Source organism: Ambystoma mexicanum, chromosome 3q (genome assembly GCF_040938575.1).
Source record: "Ambystoma mexicanum isolate Mex_15411 chromosome 3q, UKY_AmexF1_1, whole genome shotgun sequence".
Classification (NCBI taxonomy): Eukaryota; Metazoa; Chordata; class Amphibia; order Caudata; family Ambystomatidae; genus Ambystoma; species Ambystoma mexicanum.
The window spans coordinates 623,143,006-623,164,154 of record NC_090926.1 but is presented as its reverse complement, the minus strand read 5'-3'; the positions used below and the strand labels follow the sequence as shown (position 1 = coordinate 623,164,154).

Sequence of the window (21,149 nt, the reverse complement as noted above, 5' to 3'; positions counted from 1 at the left end):
TAATCTTGCATCACAAGTGAAATGCTACGTGAAGGGGGTTGCGTGGACCATCACAACTACAAATCAATGCATGCCCTGTCAAGGCCCTGTACGTGCAGGACCTTCCATCTCAATCCACTCATAACATCCACCAACCCACAGGACTATTTCTCAAACAAGGTCTACATGTACTAGCATGCATAGGGAACACATACCTACACAGCCAGTATCACAGTTCACCACTGCACAATGATAATGCAAAACTGACAGACCGAGATTGCATGTATGCTGAAAACAATGTTTGTGAATCCATCACAGCAGGAACGCAAAAACCACAAACATGCATAACAACTGCCAAACGCCCATCAGGGCACAAGCATGACAGCCCTGCAGAGGACCTACACAGACAACATGGACATTGCAAATCCCATCACAAGCCATGAATATAACAACTGCTGGTTGTGAGCTGTGTGCAGGGGGTATCTCAAAGTGACCAGGAATAGGTACCCCTGTACTAAATCACACATCATTCCATTTCTGGGATGGAAAACCACGTAGCACAGAAATGCGCCATAACTGAATCAGTGTCCATCAACGTGGCATGAAAAATGGCTGGATAATATTGAACAGCACCAATAACTCTTCGAAAACAATGCAGATGCAGCAACTACAGGCCATTTGCCACTCAATGCAGGTCTCATATCGTGGGATTGCCAGGTTCCTGGACTGGCAGTGTCCCCGATTGTCCATGGCTACTGCTGCCATAGCTGGTGTGGACCAGAGGGTGAGGGAGCTCGCCGAGGGCCTTTCAGCATTTACTGATTCAGTCTGACTTTCCAGCATACTTGGGCCAGTGGTCCGACCCATCCAACTAGGTCACCCCCCCGCAGAGAGGTCATTTTCTGGGAATCCACGTCACCACTCCCTGTGAAAGTTGGCCAATTCGCTGCTGGAACAGCCTGTCAAGGGCAGGAGAACCTGGAAATGATATTTCTATTGCCACTATTTCACTGGGCACATAGGAGGTCGTGAGATTGGGTTTTCAAGATTGATCTGGTATGGGCAGGATCAAGCATATAAACAGCACAAGGCTGGGGGTCAAGTCAGCTAAATTGCAGACCCAAGTGATCGCGGTGTGCCAGCTGGGCCACCAAGGGTCCCAGTATACAGGCTTGGGCATTTGCAAGTATTATGTTTAAATTCATCATTCTTTCAGCCGCCCCACCTCCCAGCTCAAGAGTAGGGTGGAGGCTTGACCCAAGGTTGCCCAATTAGTGCTGGGAGGCGGGCGGCTGAAAGAACGATGAATTTCATACCCAGTAGATCTAAGCTGCAGTGGCTGTTAGCCATACCGTCATAGGTAGACCTCAAAATGTAGACGGTGGCAATGTTTTTCACAGCTGAAAAGTCATTTAATTCCTTGTAATGGCCTTGTTTGCATTACATCATGGGATGGTGTTGGCAAGGTGTCACTGGTGCATCCATTATATACCCGTGCCAAGGGCAGGGCTTACGGCAACGGCTACACATCCTCATCCGTTGAACTGCAGTGTGGAATGCGGCGGGAGGACGGATTTCTCCACTGGTGCCTGCATTGGCTCTGGTGCCTTTGCTTTACATTATAAGAATGCAGCAGAATAGCATTGGCCTCCAGTTCTAACACAGAAAGTCCTCTGATCACTGTATGAATATTATCTCTCAATTTATATTTAAAAAGATTATGCCAACATTGTCCTGATAATCAATGAAATTAACACATTTGGTGGGTACTCTTACTTGAAAAACAACTGGTCAAATGCTAAGTTTCAGGTCTCCCGCAAGGCGCCCATTCTTTACGAACAATAATTACTTGAAGGTACCGACTAGCATTAAACTAAAGATTAAGCAAGGCATTGGGATCCTGGTATCCAGGATGGCCAGGATCTCTTTAATAAGGAGACAATAGTCTTACCAAAGATACTATGGTTGTTCATGAATGTGCTCATCAGACTGCTAAATGGCTGATTTGGGTAGGAGGGCACCCGCTTATAGCCTGGAACATCCAGAGCCAGGAGTAGATGTGTATTACCTCACTGCCCAAATGTTTCATATTGCACTGTGGTACCTTCCGGCTCCTTGTGACCGACACATTCCTTTGGAAAGAGCAAGGGTAGCACCTGTGAAGGTGACTTTGGTGCTTCGGGGAATTCCTCACATTTCACACACCTCTCTTAACACAGTGCAGTGCACACTGCAGGCATCTGCTCCGCTGTATAAATGAACCACCAGCCGCCCGCAATCCAATGAACATATACATTGACTAACTATGACAAATGGATCGTTCGTTTGACCATGGGGGGTGCAGAGAGCTGGCACACTCAAGATTACTTAAACTACAAGACATGTTCCAAGAGGGTGAATTTCAGTTAACAAAAAAAAGAGAATTGGTTGGTACATCTGCTTTGCAATTTTTTGACATATTGGCTTGGAGGGGAAATTCATACAAATCCTACCGAACTAAACTGGTTGGGTGCTTCCCCCAAAAGAAAAACCAGAATCATGTGTCTTGACCTGTGCTTGGCTACGAACTAAATAGCAGTTAAGTGTGCGAGTGCTCGCTATCCCCAATATTTAATTCTTGGTATGCATTTACAGCATCTACACCCCAGAATGCACACCACGCGGAGGCCATTGTTCACCTCACCAGCTCATGCATTGAACAGTGCCACTGTGCTATCAGTCGCCGCATGGACAATCTTGAATGCATGGGTTGTCTTACTTATCCCCTTTTCCCCCATTTTTAATGCAAGCTACTCCCATGCTGACTTGTAATGTCAGAGGTATTGCTGGGTGGTGAGCCCTGAGACTTGTTTTTCTGTTGCGCAACCATACTGATGTTGTCATGTTTTAAATGGATTTTGTGAAAATCTTAATAAAGCGATTATTAAAAAATGAATTAGCACTGTACCAAAAGATGACTGGAAACCAACCTGAAATCGACTTCTTGTATTCTTGTCAAGGAAAAGCAGTTAGGGTGAATTGCACCAACAGTGGTGAGGCAGGAAACGGTCTAACAATGAAACTGCCACTCAACCCTTCCTCAACTTACTTTGGAACCACAGCGACCAGTCCTTCCCTCTCGCCTTTTAGTTTAAGGCCACCAGCCAGGCAGTTCACTTACTCAGTCTCCTAGATTGTATTGTGCTCCATGCACTTCTTGCCCCTCTGTTTTGATTAGACAGGTCAGGGGTTGTCTCACAATGGTCTTCCTAGACTCTGCAACTGGGCATTACCACCAGGCACTCTTCGGTTGCACGGTGGGTGTCAAGCAGTTGACGCAACATGTACAGTTGGACCCAACGGTACTTCCATCTTTCTTCTTCTGCATGAACCTTCAAATGCAGGGCTGGGCCCCTAAGGCTCTTGTTTAGGCTCCAATGTGGCCCCTCTCATCCAATTTAGGAATGCATATCAGGCCCTGCCCTTAGGAAGCTCGACTCCCTTCAAATACCCTCCACTTCTATCCCTGCCTTCCTCCTTCAGGTCACCCCACCCTCCTCCAGTTGTTATTAGGTCTCTGGGTCGCAGTCTCTCCCTCTGCCAACTCGCTCCTTTCCCTCTCCCCTCTCGGATTTGCCTGCTTCTCTGCTCTACTTGGACACCGTGCCTATATTCTGCATTCTCTTGGATTAAAATATTCTTTCACCTCCTCTCCTTTGTTTATCAGTCGGAGGTTTTCTTTCACTTTCTCCATCCTTGGATGTTCCACCGCCTCCTCCTTACAATGGGGTTCCTCCTCTCCCTCCTCTTCTTTATTGCCCTCTTTCTATGGCTCTACCTCTTCCAGCTCATGTTTTGCCATCTCCTTCCCGGTGGTTGTCATCCACCTTCCTTCCCTTCCTTTTTTGTCCAATGTTCCTCCTCCACCACTCACTCTCTCTCTCTTTTCCGATATTCAATGCTCTGCTCGTTCCTCCCTCTCTCCATCTACATTGCTTGCTGTGAGAGATTGCCGGACCGCTGCTGCATCTCCAGCAACAAGCGAAGACTTTCTCATCACCGACTAGAAGCACAGTCTGACCACTCTCACAGACCCCCATGCACCATAAAAACAAGGGTGGCCAGCAAAAGCAAAGTCCTCTTTCAGGCCAAAAAAACATGGATGCAACCCCTCCAAAAGAAACTCACACCTGCAAACCAAAGCACGATGTTCCAAACTACTTTGCATTGACAGGTGAGTCACCTGATCTGCGGACGTCACCCTGCAGAAGGTCCTGTCACTGTACACATCAGCGAAGCTCAGATGACACCCATCAGCCTTCTTGGCGCGTGTGTGTAAGTGTACCGTCATGTCAACATGACACCGGAGTGCCAATCCAAGGGGTGCTACCCTCAACTGCAACCTCCCTTTTAATCAACACTTGGCCAAAAGCGGCCACAGGAGCTGGTATCAAGCCATTTCTGCCACCCTCTGACTTGCCTGTACGTGGGTCACGTTCTTTGTGCCACTCTCGGTTGCTTCCATTGGTGTGAGCTTTATAAACACCCCAGAAATAAACATCCATATTTATCTTAAATGCAAACAAAGGTTCTATTGAACAGAAAATATAATGACGTGAATGAACAGAAAGCAAAGACAAATGTCGCGTGCAGTCAAGTGAGACAGGCAATCGTGCCAGGGACCGGAGATATGGAGTAGTGTGACAGGAAGCCTGCGGCCGCCATCCTTTCTCGTGTCATTGCTACTGGACGAACTAGCATAATTAGGTTGAAAGACCATCAGAGATTATTGGATAGCATCATCCTGTAGAACTCTCGGCATGGCCATATCGATTTTAGAGTTTGATACCACGTTAATTAAAACTATTTCTTATATGCAGCAAGCAGGGATCTATAATGCTCGGTATTCTACTGCAGTGCAAGAAAAAGAACAAAGTGTTCTTAACTTTAAGCTGCCTTAAGCTCAACAAAGGATTAATACAATATTACATTAAATTATTGGGAAGGAATATGGCTGCCATATGTCGCAGGTTGCTAGGGTGGGGCAGTAAAGGTGCCGTCAGTTTTGGTTCAGATGGCACAAGGAGGCAGAGACCTCACATGTCTGGTTTCCACACTTCCATCATGCACATTGACTGCCACAGTGGCATGCAGTGCGCATGTCAACATCATCCTCGGTGCAGTGCATACCTCCAGATGCATTCGAGGGGAGCGCTGCGACATGATTGATCCACTGCTACATTAGTTGCAGACTTAAACCTTCTGGTAGGTCAATTATCCAACGGGTAGGTAGAGGCTTCCGCAAAACTGCATGGAAGGGTCTGTCCAGCAGCTATGCCAGAGAGAGAACATTTCCATCCCCTGCCCACTGGGCTTAACTACACTGGGCACACCAAAATGCATGGGCACTTCTGGTTAGAAGAGTCGAGCAAGTATATGGAACTCACCAATCAGAAAATATCAAATAAATCCTCTGCTTTTCAAGATATACGAGATGATATGATGTGGCATTTATAACGCACCTGTACACAAGTGTTTCCAGGCACGACAAGAGGGTGGGGGGACAAAGGGAGAAATAAACAACGGTCCTCCTAGGCCTTGTGTCATTCAGATCACGTAAGTGCAGGGAAGAGGGCAATGGAGAAGGGCCAGGGGGGAAGGGAAGTGCAGTTTACTCAGAAGTGCAGCCAGCGGGTGGCTCATAAGTGCAGAAAGAAGGGACTGTAGGATTGCAGATACAGACCCTTAAGTGCTGGGGAACCCAGAGGCAGTGCGAGCGCAACTGGATATGCAGGAGCCTGGGCCCGATTTCCGAGGGTGGGCGAGGTGAGCAGTGAGCGGAGCAGTCAAGTGCATCTGCAGGGGAGAGGAAGAGAGAAAGCATAAGAGAAAAGGAAGGTCTTGAGTTGCTTCCGGAACCGAAGGTGGTTCTGCTCAAGATTGAGAGACAGGGAGGCTCTTCCAGAGGAAGGTCCCAGCCGAGGATATAGATCTGCCCCCAAATCTCTTCTTGGAGAGCTGGAGGTGGATGAGCAGAGATCTCGAGAAGGAAGATGTTTCGAAAGAGAAAGTTGGAGGTACAGCAGTCATCGGCCCCAGAAAGCCTTGTAGACAATGCAGCGTGTCTTTAACTTGATCCTTGCAGCCACGGGGAGCCATTGAAGAGATTTCCGAGCTAGAGAGATGAACAGTTGACATAACGTAAGCACGTGGAAGATATGGAGCCTTACGTGCTTCTACACTCTTGATCCAAACATCAGGAAAAGTGGAACACTTTGTCAGATGCTGGAAGGGTTTAGTACAACCCTAGCGTGAATTGAGAGAAAAGAAAGCTTGAAATCTCATAAACCGCACACAAGACAAGGATGGGTCTGAGATTTAATGATTATGTCGCTTTGTCATACACCACAGAGACGTAGGACACAGCCACTGTACAAGAACCTACAATGCGCTCATTTCAGCAAATGCAACCTAATCATACACTCTAGTTCAGTGTGCCCCTGAGCTGAAGCTGGACTTGGCAACAGCACATAGAATTTAGCTTAAGTAATCTAAAAGTTGGCCCTTCGAATATGGACGGAGTGGCCACTGTGTTATGTGATCAACACATTATACTGCCAGATTCCCATAAGAATCCATCCCACATTCAGCTCCTGAGACATATATATATTTGAACTGGATAAGCGCATATTAAAGGTGCTAAAATAAATAGCTCTTAGATTTGTGATGGTTTTCAGTGTGCTCTTAAGCTGAGCCTGCTAAAATAGGCGACAGTGCAGCGCAACGCAGCATCATCATGCAGACGTTGCTACCTGGGTGTATTCTACAGAGGGAATGTGGCACACAAATTATCAAGCGGATGGTGATTTGCCCATGGAAAAGTCACTGCCTCCCCTCACTGGAAAACATTCCCAAATGGATTGCTAGAGAGATAGAGTAGGAGTGAGATAGAGGATAGATAGAGTGTTGAACAATTCACAGTATCTGCCGCATAGAGGATCACTTCGCCTTCCGGAAGGCACTCAAGACCTGGCTCTTCCCTTCTGTACATGACAGACCAAATCTGCCTCTGGGTGAACTTTCAAAGCCAGTAAGGTAGCAGGGGGCACCGACGAATCACAGGAGTAGACATCTTGCCAGTACAGAGCGTGCGTGGAAAGGATTCCCGCAGATGCACATGATAGGATCTGCACTCAGTCTTCCAAACCAGCAATCATCCATGGCTCACTGGTATGTATCGCACTCCATCTCAATGGAAGATAACCGTTTCGCTCCCAAGGCACAGCCACACACCTGCATACATCTGCAATCATCCACTACTCAAACTCATAACACATTACCTCTGCCACTAGAATGCAGTCCCACAAACAAATTCAGTCAAGCTGGGAACATAATCAGTCTCCTTGACATCACCCATGCTAGTTCTCCATGGGTCACTAGCAGGGACTTAGCCACTCCCACCTACCTTTGCACTGGCTAAAATGCACACACCCATTCTAAAATCCTGTTACCAATTTCTCATACCTCTGACTTCGTTCCTCCAAGGGCGTTCACTTACAGTGCTTTGAGGCCATACCAATGGCACTATACAACTGCCATATAACATAACATGCAAATATAAAGAGAGATTTCATGAAATAGAAGTGTTCAATACAGAAAAAACAAACTCATGACATTTTAAAAGGTTTCAACCAAAAATGTGAGGGCCCTCAGCCGAGCTCGAACAAGGCCAAGTAACCTATTCTGTGGGGGTGGGGTGGATGCTGGCGTCTACAGTCACGTTTGAACTCTCAGTTCACCACCAGAGAAGAAATATCCGCAAGTCTGTTCCTTTCTCAAGGACAGCCCAGCACCGAAAACTCAGGCCGCTTCAACAGCGACCCAAGATGCATGTTGCTGACATGTTGTGAATCATCTGGGCTGCAATTTTGAGCATCGTGGGGCATCAGATTTTAAGAATACACAGCGGTTTGCTCCAATGTATGATCAGTCATACAACATGTTCTTGGTTTCTGCATAGTTCATGTCAATTTCAATATTCAAACGATTGTTTCTGCAAGTGTGGTGTGTTTTTGCAACCTTTCACATTCACACATGTGACTAGGTTATTTGCTAATGGTAAAAACAAGTCGTTTTTCAGCTACCTTCTATTTCTAGAATACTGCCTAATTGAAAGTTGGGATCTCATGGAAAAATGACTGACATAGGGTACATAGAAAGTATTGTATTGGGAAAATAAGCCATACTTGCCCCATGCAGTACTATATATCCCAGGTCATACCAACCTGTAATTAGGGGATATTTACCATTACCACTGTAGGGGAGGACTGGCCGCGAGGCCCTCCTCACCTGCAGCCTTCTCCCCAGGTGAGGACCATGACTCGGTGGGCGTCCCCTCATGCCACCCGGGCCCAGGTGGAGGAGGGTTCACCCGCCGACGACATTGCCCACACGTATCCGTTCCTTGCATATACCAAAATTCAGTTAGGCCTAGAAGCCATCTTGTCTAGCAAAGATGGCGTGAGTTCAGCGCACTGTAGCGCGGCCCCCACCCTTGGAGGGCCTTTCATGCATCTCTGCCGCCGCAGCACCATGGCAGCTCCGCTGCGAGCGCGTTCCCATGAGAAAGTTGGGTACGAGCTAACACCAGATATTAACACTGTAACAGTCTGTTATCCACAATGTAATACTGCACCCCGTGTGACCTGGTCCGCAAGGCCAGGGCGACGCAGAAATGAATTCAAGTAGTGGTATTAGTGAACGACTCTTCTTAAACAGAATCTGCAAACTATGAATTAGCCACAAAAGTGAAATATTTATATGACTTCACATGTGACTGTACTAATGCTGCTAGATCACAGAGAAAGTGTCTTTAAGTCATATGTAGACACACAAACCCCTATATGTCTTTCAAGTCACCCATAGTAGCAACCGTCAATCTCTGTGGTCCATAATATAGTTCTACCTCATGTACCGTCGAATGTATACAAATACTTAAACACTGTAGTAGATATAATACCATGTAATGAAAAGGTACTCGGACCGACTGTATTAAAGAAATGTGTAACGAAACTGAAATATAGATATGTGCTTAAATAAGATCAAAATAAGGCAAAACATTATAAAAGTTCTGCATTCAAAAGTCAGCAACGCACGAGGAAAAAACCTTTGTGAATATATGCAAGGCCATTCTCCCTCCCACCCTACGAAGCCTGCCAGATAAAGAAGCTAAGGCATGTGCCGCGCTCCCTCACCTCCCCCAACCAAGCTGGAGCCGCTTCAGAGAGTCAGAGGCCCCGGTACCGCACCCAAGGCCACAGCCCGCCACCTGTGTTATTTACAGCACGGTAATAAACCCACGTTTGACTCCACAGATCTACCAGCACCCTCTCGTAAATCCCACAATCCCCCCAGACCACCCCAAGAATCATGACCCCGTGCAAAGACGACCCCCAACGCTGGGACAAGACACAGAGACCCATTTATATAATAACTTCTAACGCAGCAGACAGACATGTATCATTCGGCTCAGGCCTCAGAGCCCAGCCCCTCGACCTAAAATACCGGTCAATAGGACACAGGTAAATCTCACCCCAACCGACAACCACCAGACCTCTCACGAGGTGCATTCCTCATGTGTTGCATCTATTTTATAAGATAAACTGCTGAGCGATTTATTGATGAACTTAATGTCGTTTCTTGAATAACTGCAGTGTGCATGGCTTAGGGCAAACGAGTCAGGAAAGGTATTCATCTTTGTCACAGGCTGCCCCAGCATACCAACACCGCTCGGATGACCTCAAGCTGGCCTGCCAGGCCCAACCCAACCCACGAGGCTGACCAGTGACGTCCTCACGCCAAGACCAACCACGCTGCAGCAACACCTATAGTTAGTCGACGCCACCCAATCCCAATTAACTTGTGCCCCCTATAGTGTGTAGGTTCTGATGACGTTTTTTGTATTAGAAATACGCCTGTCTTTGCTATTGTCAGACAGAGCGCTCTCGGAGGTTGCAGAGTTCTTTGCATGCCCTATTCTTTGGATAAACGCCCACTTACGCTCACCCGCACTCTGTCTTGGCCTTATTCCCATTACGGGAGAGTCCCTTATTGTCTCTCATTGCGGGGAGGATCGTGCTGAAATTGGGGGCGCTTCCTTTCACCACCATACCTGCAACGAGGCCACAAACTCAAAGATCTGTGCAAATTCAAACATCACCCTGACCCTCATGGAACTTCACTGGCACCCATTGCAAGCACTTAATCGCCTTCAACTCCTGCTGCATCATCTACAAGGCCATCATCCTCGAATCCTCACACTACCTTGCTGTGAAGCTCAGCATCTCTGGAGACCTACAATACACCAGAAGCTGGGACATGTGCAGGCTTGAACTCTGCCGGTGCAATAAGGAAAGTACCAGAAGACAGGCCTTCTCGGTCTACACCAACATACTCTGGCACCTCCTCGCCATCAACACTAGACTCACCCCCTCGAATGCAGACAGGAGCGCAGGAATGGTTCCTCCATAACACCTAGGTCCACACATCCTCCACTCTACACCTAACTTGAGACTGAGTGATCTGCACCACCCGGTTTCCTCACCTTAATACTTTTAGATCTCTTGCTGCCATATTATCGCCCTTCCCCTCCCCCATAGATTGTGCCCCTCTCCCTCGTGCTGATCCCTTGAAATCTGCTTCCCTCGCCATGAACTTCCCTCTAACTGGTAAAGCATTCTGTTGAGTGCAAATCTAGGCCTGCGCTCATTAGCCACTCTGGTAATACTAATAATACAAAACTAGAAGTGTGGCATGAAAGTTTAACTGTTCTTGACATTTCAGACTTTTTGTGCCAAAATATTTTCTTGAAGTAGAAAACAACAGATTCATTGGCCAGCATGAATTGCATTTGTCAGTGTGTGTTTCAGTGGCCAGCATGTATTTCATTGGCAAATGTGCATTTCCTGTGTATTTTTAGGGGTTACAATTGAAGAATTTAAAGTGTCTTGATCATAGATCTATGGCTGCATAGTCCTTTGCACAGTAGCCTACCGAGTATGATATAATATATGGTATGATATGGCATTTATAACGCGCCTATACACAAGTGTTTCAAGGTGCGGCGAGGCAAGGCAGGGGAAACAGAGGGAAGACAGAGACAACGATCTTGCTAGGCCAAGTGACATTGAGATCACGCAAGTGCATGGGAGGGGGGGGGGGAGTGCAGAGTACAAATCATAGGGAGCAGGTTTGCAGAAGCTTACCTCTATCGTGCCGAGCCTCTTCAGGAAGCAGTCCAACCTTGTAAAAACCATAGATGATGGAAAGTCCCACTCCTTTGGATCTTCACCATTTTTAAAGTACGACGGCAGATTTTCCCGCCGATCCTCAAATGTCTGCTTGAAGGCGGCTAGGATGCGGCCAGCTTCCTGGACCTTGCTTAAACTTTCTTCGGTTTCCCCTTTCAGGATATCTTCTGGATTCAGGAAGATTCGAGCCTGCAACAACATGTTCCCAAGTTAAAAGTGTGCACTTTGCAATGATTTGTTTGGGACTAATGTCACGTTCACTAGCCTTTGCTCACAGCACCAATTCTACATTGGAGGCCCTGCAAGTTCCAAGTACACCAGGAGCAAACAGAACAACCAGCATAGTGTGTATGAAAAGCAAACATATATGAAACAGTGTACACTAGGCAATCTACATGCATGCAAAGAAATTCACAGAAATAACACAAGTGTACACTATGCTTCTGGCATAGAGCCCATGAAAGGGAAATATTCTTAGATCATTGCTACATAAAGTGGAGGAAACATGGGAGCTGGGACCGAAGGATTCATTGCAAAGGAGGTTCAGGGGCATTTCTGTGCATTTGCGGTTCTGTATTTGTAGAGTACAATGTTCATCCGTGGGTACCTTGCTGCTAGGAAGGACAACTAGCTGCTGTTGCCTTCAAGTGCCGCAGGGGACAGCACCAATTAATCGACTTCTTGTAGTCTCTGTGTTTGCCAGTGCTCTGGGTGTGCATACTGGGCAGGCCTGACCCCCTATTTAGCTCTCGCTAGAGAGAGCTTTTTGCAGAGGTGCCCTGGTGTCGATCAGCCGCTATGTGGCACGGAACGAGCATATGCTGGTGAAAGCATCACTATGGTTTTGGTGTATTTAGCAGAAGCTGGTGCAACTCTGTAAGTTGGGGAGAGCGCTACAACTGTTTCCATGCCACTTGGTGCATTCATGTTTTTTCAAATGTTCGCCCATTAAAGGCAGATAAAGAATATAACAAGGGTCCCCATCCAGTGGCGTGACAAAATGTGGGGGCCCCCCTGCGAGCCATGCTGAGGGGACCCCCCCAACTCAGCAACAAATCACGGGTCATGACACACTCTGGGCCAGCCTAGATTGTCACACTTGCGCAATTTACACGAACGTGCTGCTGAAGGGGTAGGCCGCACACTGCACTAGGAGAAAGATATAAATATGTATGTTAATATACAGCACACTCTGAGAAAAATTGGCTATAAAGCCACAGTGTTTGCAATTCTTTTGTAGGGTATCACCAATCCAATACATGTAAGTCACCAACAGTGCACAGGAACATTAGTGCTTTGCTATTAAAAATGCCATGCCACAACGAAAACATGTCCAACTGGCTGCACAATGCAGACCATTGTAGACACGTGATAACATTACCGTAAAGCATGCCAGGCGACATTTAGACATACCTAGACTGGTTGCACCAAAATGCTAGTCAAAGCAATAACACTCATAAAGAAGAGAGCACACATTAAAGCCTGTGTCTCCGCGGCCTCTACCAACCTGACCGAACTCTTTAAAATCTGCAAGGAACTGGTCAATCCTGTTTCAGTCTCTACCTCTCCTGTTCTCTCCAAGGCCCTCTGTACGGCTCTGGCCTCCCACTTCTCCGCTAAATCTCAGGACGTCCTGTCCTCTATCACCTCTTCCTCTTCCTCTCTCGGCCCCCTTTGGCCATCTCTACCTCTCCCCCTCCTTTTTCCTCTTTCTCTCTGACAACACCTGACGAGGTTTCTAGACAAGTCTGATCTATTAAAGCATCGTCCAAACAAGTGCTCCCCTGCTCCTCCAGAACCATCAAGGACCACATGGACACCCTCGCTCCAGCCTTGGCCGATTTTTGTAATCACTTCGCCACTGGAACGTTCCCCTCTCCCCTTAAGCACTCCCTTTTGCACCCACTCCTCAAGAAGTCATCTGCTGATCCTAGCTGCCCAGCAAACAATTGCCCAATCTCCATCACCCATTTCTTAGGCAAACTCTTGGAAATGCATGCCATCTCCCAGCTAACTATCCACACTGAATCTGTTGGTTGTCTCCATGACCATAAGTCTGGCTTCAGAGCTGCCAGAGGGATGGACACTGCTCTCCTGAACACACATGAAGATCTGCTCTCTAACCTCGATTCCAGCATTCCTTCTGTCCTCACCCTCCTTCTTTCCTCTGCTTTCGACAAGGTTAACAACGCCATCCTGATCAACCGACTCCATGAGAACCTGGGCATCATGGATCAGGCCCTGGAGTGACTGACCTCCTTCCTCTTGGACCACCCCCCCTCCCAGGTCCAACCTGGTCCCAATCGCTCTGCCACCTCTCTCTACCTGTGGTGTTCCCCAGGGCTCTATACTCTCACCTTGGTTTTTCAACCTCTACTTGGCCCCTTTTGCCCACCTGATCTCTACCTTCGCCTCTAACTTTCAGTGTTATGCAGATGACTCGGCTTTCCTTCAGGCTCCCCTCAGCCTCCTCTCCTTTCTCGCTCATTCCTGACTGTCTATCCGCGATTCAGGATTGGTGCACCTCCAACGATCTCTGCCTGAATGCCAGTAAGATGCAGATCCTTCTCATTGGGACCCTGACACCAGCTTTCCCTCTCTCACTCTGGCCGTCTGCCTTGGGCCCTCTTCCTTCACCTTCCTGTGAGGCAAAAAACCTTGGTGTCATCTTCTATGCCACTCTCTCTTTCTCTCCACACATCTCAGATTTCACCAAGAAGTTCCACTACCAGCTGCTCCTCCTCAAAGGGACTTTTCCCTTTCTCACTTTCCACCAGAAGCACACTGTCTCCAGAGCCCTGGTTCTCTCTAGGCTGGACTACTGCAACAGCCTCTTTCGCATTCTGCCTTCCTCTACTCTCCGTCATCTGCAACTAATCCAGAACAGGACTGCAAGACTTATCCTTGGCCTCAAGCCCAGGGATCATATCTCTACAACCTGAAATCTCTCCACTGGCTCCCAGTGGCTGCAAGGATCAAGTTCAACACTCTTTGCATTGTCCACAAGGCTTTCTGGGGCTGGAGCCCACACTATATCCAACGCTCTCTTCCAAAAAACCTTCCTTCTCGAGCTCTTCGCTCAGCTACCTCCAACTCCCTATGGGTTAGACGCTTCTCCAGGCAGAAAGTGGGGGGTAGATCTCTCTTCTCTGCTGGTGCCTCCCTCTGGAATGGCCTCCCTTCTCCTTCAAACTTGAGACGGACCATCTGAAGTTTCAGAAGCAGCTCAAAACTTTTCTTTTCTCCTCTGCTTTCTCTCTCTCTCCCTCCCTCCCTCCCTCCCCTGCTGACCTACTTGTCTGCTGTACCGACCGGTTGCTTGGATACCCTCAGAGTCTCTCGGAGTCCAGGCTCTTTCTTTATCGGTCACCCTTGCACTGTCTCTGTGCCTCCCATGCACTTAGGGCTGTAACTGTAACCCTGCAGCCCCTTGTTCTCCTGGCACTATCCATAGCCATGCTGCCCTGGCTGCACTTAGAGCATTGCAGCCCTGTTTTCCCCTCCCCTCTCCCTTGCACTTCTTCCCTCCCTTTCCTCATTGAACCTCTCGTTCTCACAATGACAAGGCCTAGTGAGATGGTTTGTCTTGGCCTCCCTCTATCTTCGCTCCCTTGTCTTGTCGCGCATAGAAACACTTGTGTACAGGCGCGTTATAAATGATTATCATATAATTTTATCACAGATGCCCAGAAAAATATACAATGCCGCAGTAAGAAATGGCTAGACTGGCAGCACCAAAATGCCTCTGTAGCCACTAATACCACATATCATGCCTGCTTATCCTGGACATGGACAACCATTATGATTTATCGCACAATCCCACCCCCCCCCCCCACAAACCCCCTTTCCTTCACACCCCCTACCCCAACCTCCAAAATCAGCTCCTTGGCCAAGAATTACCTCCACTTCCCTCTTCCTTGTCCCAGAGCTTACGTATCAGGCTCCTTGTGTGACTAGGAGTAATGAAGATTACAGGTAGCTAAATCAGGCATTACCTCCATGTACCTCAACCTCATACCAGTACTTGTGTATGAGGCAGAGTACACAAGTATTTCCTCATACATAAGTACTGGGACGAGGAAGAATAGGGCTAGTAGTAATCAAGGCATTAAACACAAGTAGTGGCGCAACACCATTGAGTTGGCTGGGCTTCAGCACTCCCCCACCCCTGACATTTTGTGCTATGTTGACTCAACCAGGCTGACCTTTAGAGCAGTTGCCGGTCAAAACAGGACACAGATGTTAAACAGCACCTGGGTTTTGCTGTTAATAAGGGCCCAGCAATTACCAATGTAAAGCATTTCACTTCTAGTACCTGCATTCAAATGCCACATTTTTTAGGCAATTGAAATCGCAATGTGGGTCTAGTACTTGCATGCCAGGGGCGTGATTGGAAGGGTAGAGAGAGAATAGGAGACTTAAAGGAGAGAGTTAACTGCTTGTAACATTGAATCTGCACTAGAATAGTCTCATTAAAACGCGTAAAGGAGTTAGATGCCCCCACACAAATAAGTTTGCCCCTCCCCACCACCCATGAAGTTAGCGCCTCTCCCAACATTTAAAGGGTTAGCCCCCCGAAATGTAGGTTTTGTTGTGCCCCTGTACACAAGCACACACACCATTCACCATGTACACACCCAGCCATCCACACATTTAAGTGTGCACCCTTCCACCGTACACGCACACACGCACACCCAGCGACCCATACATATGTGTGCACCCTTTTACCATACACTCACCCACGCACACGTCATGGGGTTGAGGGGAGCCCTATTAATTCAAAAAGAAATTAGGGAACATTACGGGTCCGTGCCGGTGCTACTGGCGGGTTGCCGAAGACAGGCCTGACTTCCCGGTGCCACCGGGCTCTTCCAAGTCCGGCGGCCAGGAAGTCGGGTGCCAGCGATTTCAGTAATCCCCATTCCCGTGGAGTCCCATAGGACTCCATGGGATTGGGGACACGGAAGCACTGGCACCATTGTTAACGGTGCCGGTGCTTCCGTGACGGGTCTGCCTATCATGGCCGCTGTGCCCAGCAGGGTCAGTCCTGTCGGGAACAGCGGCCCCAGCAGGTAGACCTGTAATATGCCTGTCCGGAAACAACGGTGCCAGTAACATTACCAGCACCGTTGTTTCCCGGTCGGCATGGTCAGAATGAGCCCCATTGTTTCTTTTTGAAGTCACTCTAACTTCATTAAGACATTTTTCAGTTAAGGACCCAACCATAACGGAAATAATTTCTTTATGAAGGGAGAGTGACTTCAAAAATAAATAGTTTATTATTGAAGTCTTAGGGCTCCTCCAACCTCATGGCATGGAGCCCTCCAGCGTAGGGTCTTCCATGTCATGGGTTGGAGGGAGCCCTCAGCCTTCAAAAAGAAAGTTTATTTTTGTAGTCACTATGCCTTCATAAAGAAATTATTTCTGTTACAGAAATAATTTCTTTATTAATGCAGAGTGAATTCAAAACAAAACCTTTTTTTTGGTTGAGTAAAAAAAATATTTTTTTTCTTCTTTCAAGTGGGGCCCCCTGCCCGCACATGTGCTGGTGGGGCCCTACGCACCAAGGTGGCTGCGGGGGCCCCTGTTACGCCAGTGTCCCCATCCACAACAATAATGCAGAGAGTTTTTCATTGGGCCATTGCATCTTAACGTAATCAGTATTTTCTTAGGTGCCATCTTGGAATGGTCGTGCATGACTGACAGAATTATTTTTTCTTTCTGGGTATCAGCTCCATGATACTGTGAGGAAGGATAGCCCAGGGGCAACGAGTTTGTCTTTGAAGCAATTCAACGCAGCGTCACACCGGTTAGAAACCTGATGTTGGTATTAAGCGCATCATAAATGAACAAGTTAAATACAAATAAAATAAATTGCTATTCAGGTGGCATGCTCCTTTTATGTGACAACTACTTTTAGCTGTGACATGAAATCAATGATAAACTTTAGTTGATGAATGAATCATTTAACTATTGGAGAACAATTGGGGGGGTGTGTGTGTGCGTGCGTGTGTGTCTGTTTGTGTGTGTGTGTATGTGTGTGTGTGTCTGTGTGTTTTAGTTACACTGAATGAATCTCTCCATGACATTATAGTAGACTATTTTCATGCAGATTACAGTTTTTCAGGTTTGTGTACAATTAAGCTTTGCAGAGCTGACACAGGTGTGCGGAGGCTGCGGTGTTGTCACTTGTTAAAACAACTCGTGTTGTTTTTTGTTGGTGGAACGTGCCAGACAATGTTAAAGGGGCGCACTGGAAATTCTTCTCAACGGCCAATTTACAATGCCAACAAATGTAAGTAGGTCTGGCTTTGCAGATGCAACGGGTAATTCATTTTTGTCCTGGGGAAACTTTACAAAAATATATTACCCTCTATATTTACAAAGCCAGACTCAATTGCACTAGAGTCTACACATTTTTGGCATTTGGGAGCTGTGATGGATTGGCATTTCGCAAGGGTGTAGAAGCCCAGGCTATTTTCATTAAATTAATAAAAATGATACAGGTAATTCCATATCTAAAAGGGAAATTTGCTGATCAGATTGAACTTTCATAAGTGTTGGGATGCACGTACAGTGTGCCACCCAGGCCAAACGATTCTGATTGAGAAAAACCTATTAGAATGAACCATCGAGGGAGCAGAATAAAGGCGGTGCTGCGGAAGTACATAGTTTCAGTTAAGTTTGACACATATTTGATACTTGCATATAACACAGCAAGAGCAACAAAATGCATTATAGTTGTGGTTGCAGAGGTCATACATAGGGAAGCATACAGCTCCAGTGTTTAGGTTTTGTATGTGTAGTTACGTAGTGTAGTGTGTTGTGTGGGGAAAACCGAATTAGGTGGAAAATTGAGTCAGAAAAGTATTGTGGTAAAAGCGAGGTTGTGTGCTAACATGGCAGGAGTGTCACCATTTTGGATGTGCAGGCCTAGCACACAATGAGTAGAATAGAACGCAAGGTGCTATGTGGAGCTGCAGTTCTGTTAGATCAGCTCCAAAAACAAATCCCCCTTTCACGTTCCCCAGGAGAGAAGCTGAGGTCAGAGTAACCCTTAGTACGCAAAATAAGTGCTGTGTCGAGCTGTCGAGTTTGAATAGGGTGGGAATGGAATGTGAGCTTGTAGGGATGCACCCTTCCGAATCCTGCGCCCTTCCAAATCCATGAGAACAGGGCATATGGTTCTGTGATGCCAATGGGCAGATGCAGATTTAGAGCACTACTGCCCTCCCCAATGAGCGGACACAAGAGACACATCATTACTGGGCACCTGAGGTCCGGAGGAGATGAGGTGGGAGCCGTGTCTGGAATGTTCCGTTATTTGGGATAAGAGGAGCAGAGGTGATGCCAATAAATGGAGTACACAGTCGGGGAGGCAGCTTGTGTGTGCCACGGCATCTGGGTTGATGAGAAGGCCTATTGTCTATTAGTGCAGAGTTGGCCTCACCAAGTTACTTTGATCTCATCTGGAACTAGGTCGGTGCACATCCCGCGATGGTCTCAATTTACAAATATATTAATGAGAAACCACCAATCGGGTACCTGTATTTGATCACGATGATATAGAGGACCACGTGTCTAGGGGAATGTGTTTAGATTTGATGTGGCCATTCAGTACAGGTACTATAGGGGGGAATATCATGTTCTATAGGTGGTAGCCAATGAGGGTGGACGGATTATGCTGTACTCATTATTATGCATAGTATTGTTAGCTTGCATTCTCTCTGCTATAAAAGATGTAAAGTTTTGAGATAAGATGAGCTCAGTATCGGTTCCATTCGACAGGACCAACGCTTTTGAGTCAGCTAAACTGTGGAAGGTATGTGTAATCTTTCCAGACAGGCTGGGCCTGCCCAACAAAAGGACAGGAACCTCACTGGCCATGCCTCTACTTCGATCTCTTTGTGAGGGTAGGTAACACCATCCACCAGAGACGGCCAACCACCAGGCAGATGCCCTGGGCCCAGACATCAAAGGAGCACACCCACACAAAGGGAGTAGTAGCCTCACACCAGGGTTCGGCTTTCCTAAAGGCCTTTGATCCTAGTGAGACAAAAGGGCTCTGTATAATGGAAGGAGACTTCCACCATTTTGTTTGTCGCTGCCTCCCTCTCTCCTTCCTGTCCACGCCACTTCCTCTAGAGCAAAGCCCTTTGGGTGCGATGTTAGAAGGGCAAAGTCAACTTATTTCTAGACCCAGGATTGGACCACTAAGGCAGGCTAGCTTTAGTCCAACCACCTGTGGACTTTTACCTTTAAAAGAAGTGATCTGCCACCACTTCTTTGATTCACTCTGGAACAACACCCGAAAAGGATTCACTAGACCTCATTTGGGACAGTTGGCCTTTCCAAAGCACTCAACCACTGGGGTAAAGAAGAAGAAGTCCAAGACAGAGTAGAGCTTTGCCCCCTAAACGCTCCCAGGGCACATTGGGGGTGACACTTGCTGTGGACCAGGACCTGCCATTCTACACCAGACTCTCCCAGGGCTGGGCGAGCAGATCCTGAAAGGACTCACCCTGCCCTCGAGCCCCTCAATTAGGTTTCACAGCATCTGGAGGACCAGATCACTAAGGCTCTCTGTTTCACCACCTCAAAACCAGTTGCACTGCTGTCCAAGCTGATCTCGATGTCATCGAGGCTGAGCTCCATGCCATCAACATCAAGGGATTCCACCGGTGCTAACTTCTGGCACTCCTCGGGAACCTTCAAACAATTACTTACACATTGAGGCACTCAACGCTGCACGTTGCTGAGCCCGTCAACTTCTAGACTCAAATCAATTGCTTGAAGTTGGGATTCAGATGCTGACTTCTACCAGGGGTTAACACCACAACTTGACCCAACTGGCCCTTGACCTGGTGCTTCTCCGAACCGCAGATCGGAGCAACAGGATCACCATTTTGACAACCGCCGCCTGCTAACTCAAACCGCAGCTGTGTCACTCATCGACCCTTCCCACTCGTTACAACTCAACTTGACCTGACCCAACCTCAAAGAGATCCCAGTGAGTGCTAGAGCATTAGAACCAGCTCAGGGCCTGCTTGATCCACTGTGCCCAAATTGAGATTGATCCATTTGTGCCACTGCTTGAAGCCAAGGTTTGATGCTTTTGACCCACCTAAGAGACGAAACAAGGTACTATTGACCAGTAAGTGCCCCCTTGGTCCATTTGGGCCCTAGAGACTGGTTAGGTCCCTTTTGCACCTCGTTTCATCCAAGAAACATCATTTTAAGAACATTCTGGTTTTCACTCACCTTACACCCCCAATTCATTACCTAGAGTTTTGCATTGTGCTATCTTTGCTTATTCTTATCAACCCCATCTCCAGCCGAAGACCACAAGAGGCTTCTTTGGCACACCAATCAGGAAGAAATCACCTCATCCAAGCAACAACAGGTACAATGTCAGAGAGAGCAACCACTGATGGACTAGGCAATTGGGTGACAAGAGAGTTTATCAACCCTTCTGGTTTCTGGCTACTCTTTCTGGAACTTCACTGCCAGCGGCCACCTTGGATTGGTGGTGAACATTACTTCCAGTGGCCATCTTGGATTGGGGACATCACTTCCTACAGCCATTTTAGATCAATCCTATCTCCAGCCGAAGGCCGCAAGAGGCTCCTCTGGAAACACCAATCAGGAAGGAATCGCCTCATCCCAGCAACACTAAGGACAATATCAGCGAGAACAACTGATGGACTAGGCGTTCAGGTGAAAAGAGCATGTGTCATCCCTCCTGAATTTTCGAGAGGCATCCAGCAAGAGCCGTCCCAGTGAAGGGTCCAACAGTGAAGGGAGAGGATGAGCCATTGACCAGCCTCTTTGCCCATAAGCCTTTGTGTTTAACTTTCTCCAGGTTGCACCTGTGAGTACCCG

The 21,149-nt window shown here is 47.5% G+C and overlaps 1 protein-coding gene across 2 annotated transcripts in view; it reads right to left on the bottom strand.

The window, feature by feature from the left end:
- The window catches only part of DNAH9 (dynein axonemal heavy chain 9), a 1,527,051-nt gene that overhangs the window by 1,348,088 nt on the left and 157,814 nt on the right, over positions 1–21,149 (bottom strand). For both annotated transcript variants that reach the window (XM_069654516.1, XM_069654515.1), the window contains exon 6: positions 11,223–11,456. In XM_069654516.1, the coding sequence (XP_069510617.1) occupies positions 11,223–11,456 (234 nt within the window). The remainder of the gene's footprint in view (positions 1–11,222; positions 11,457–21,149) is intronic.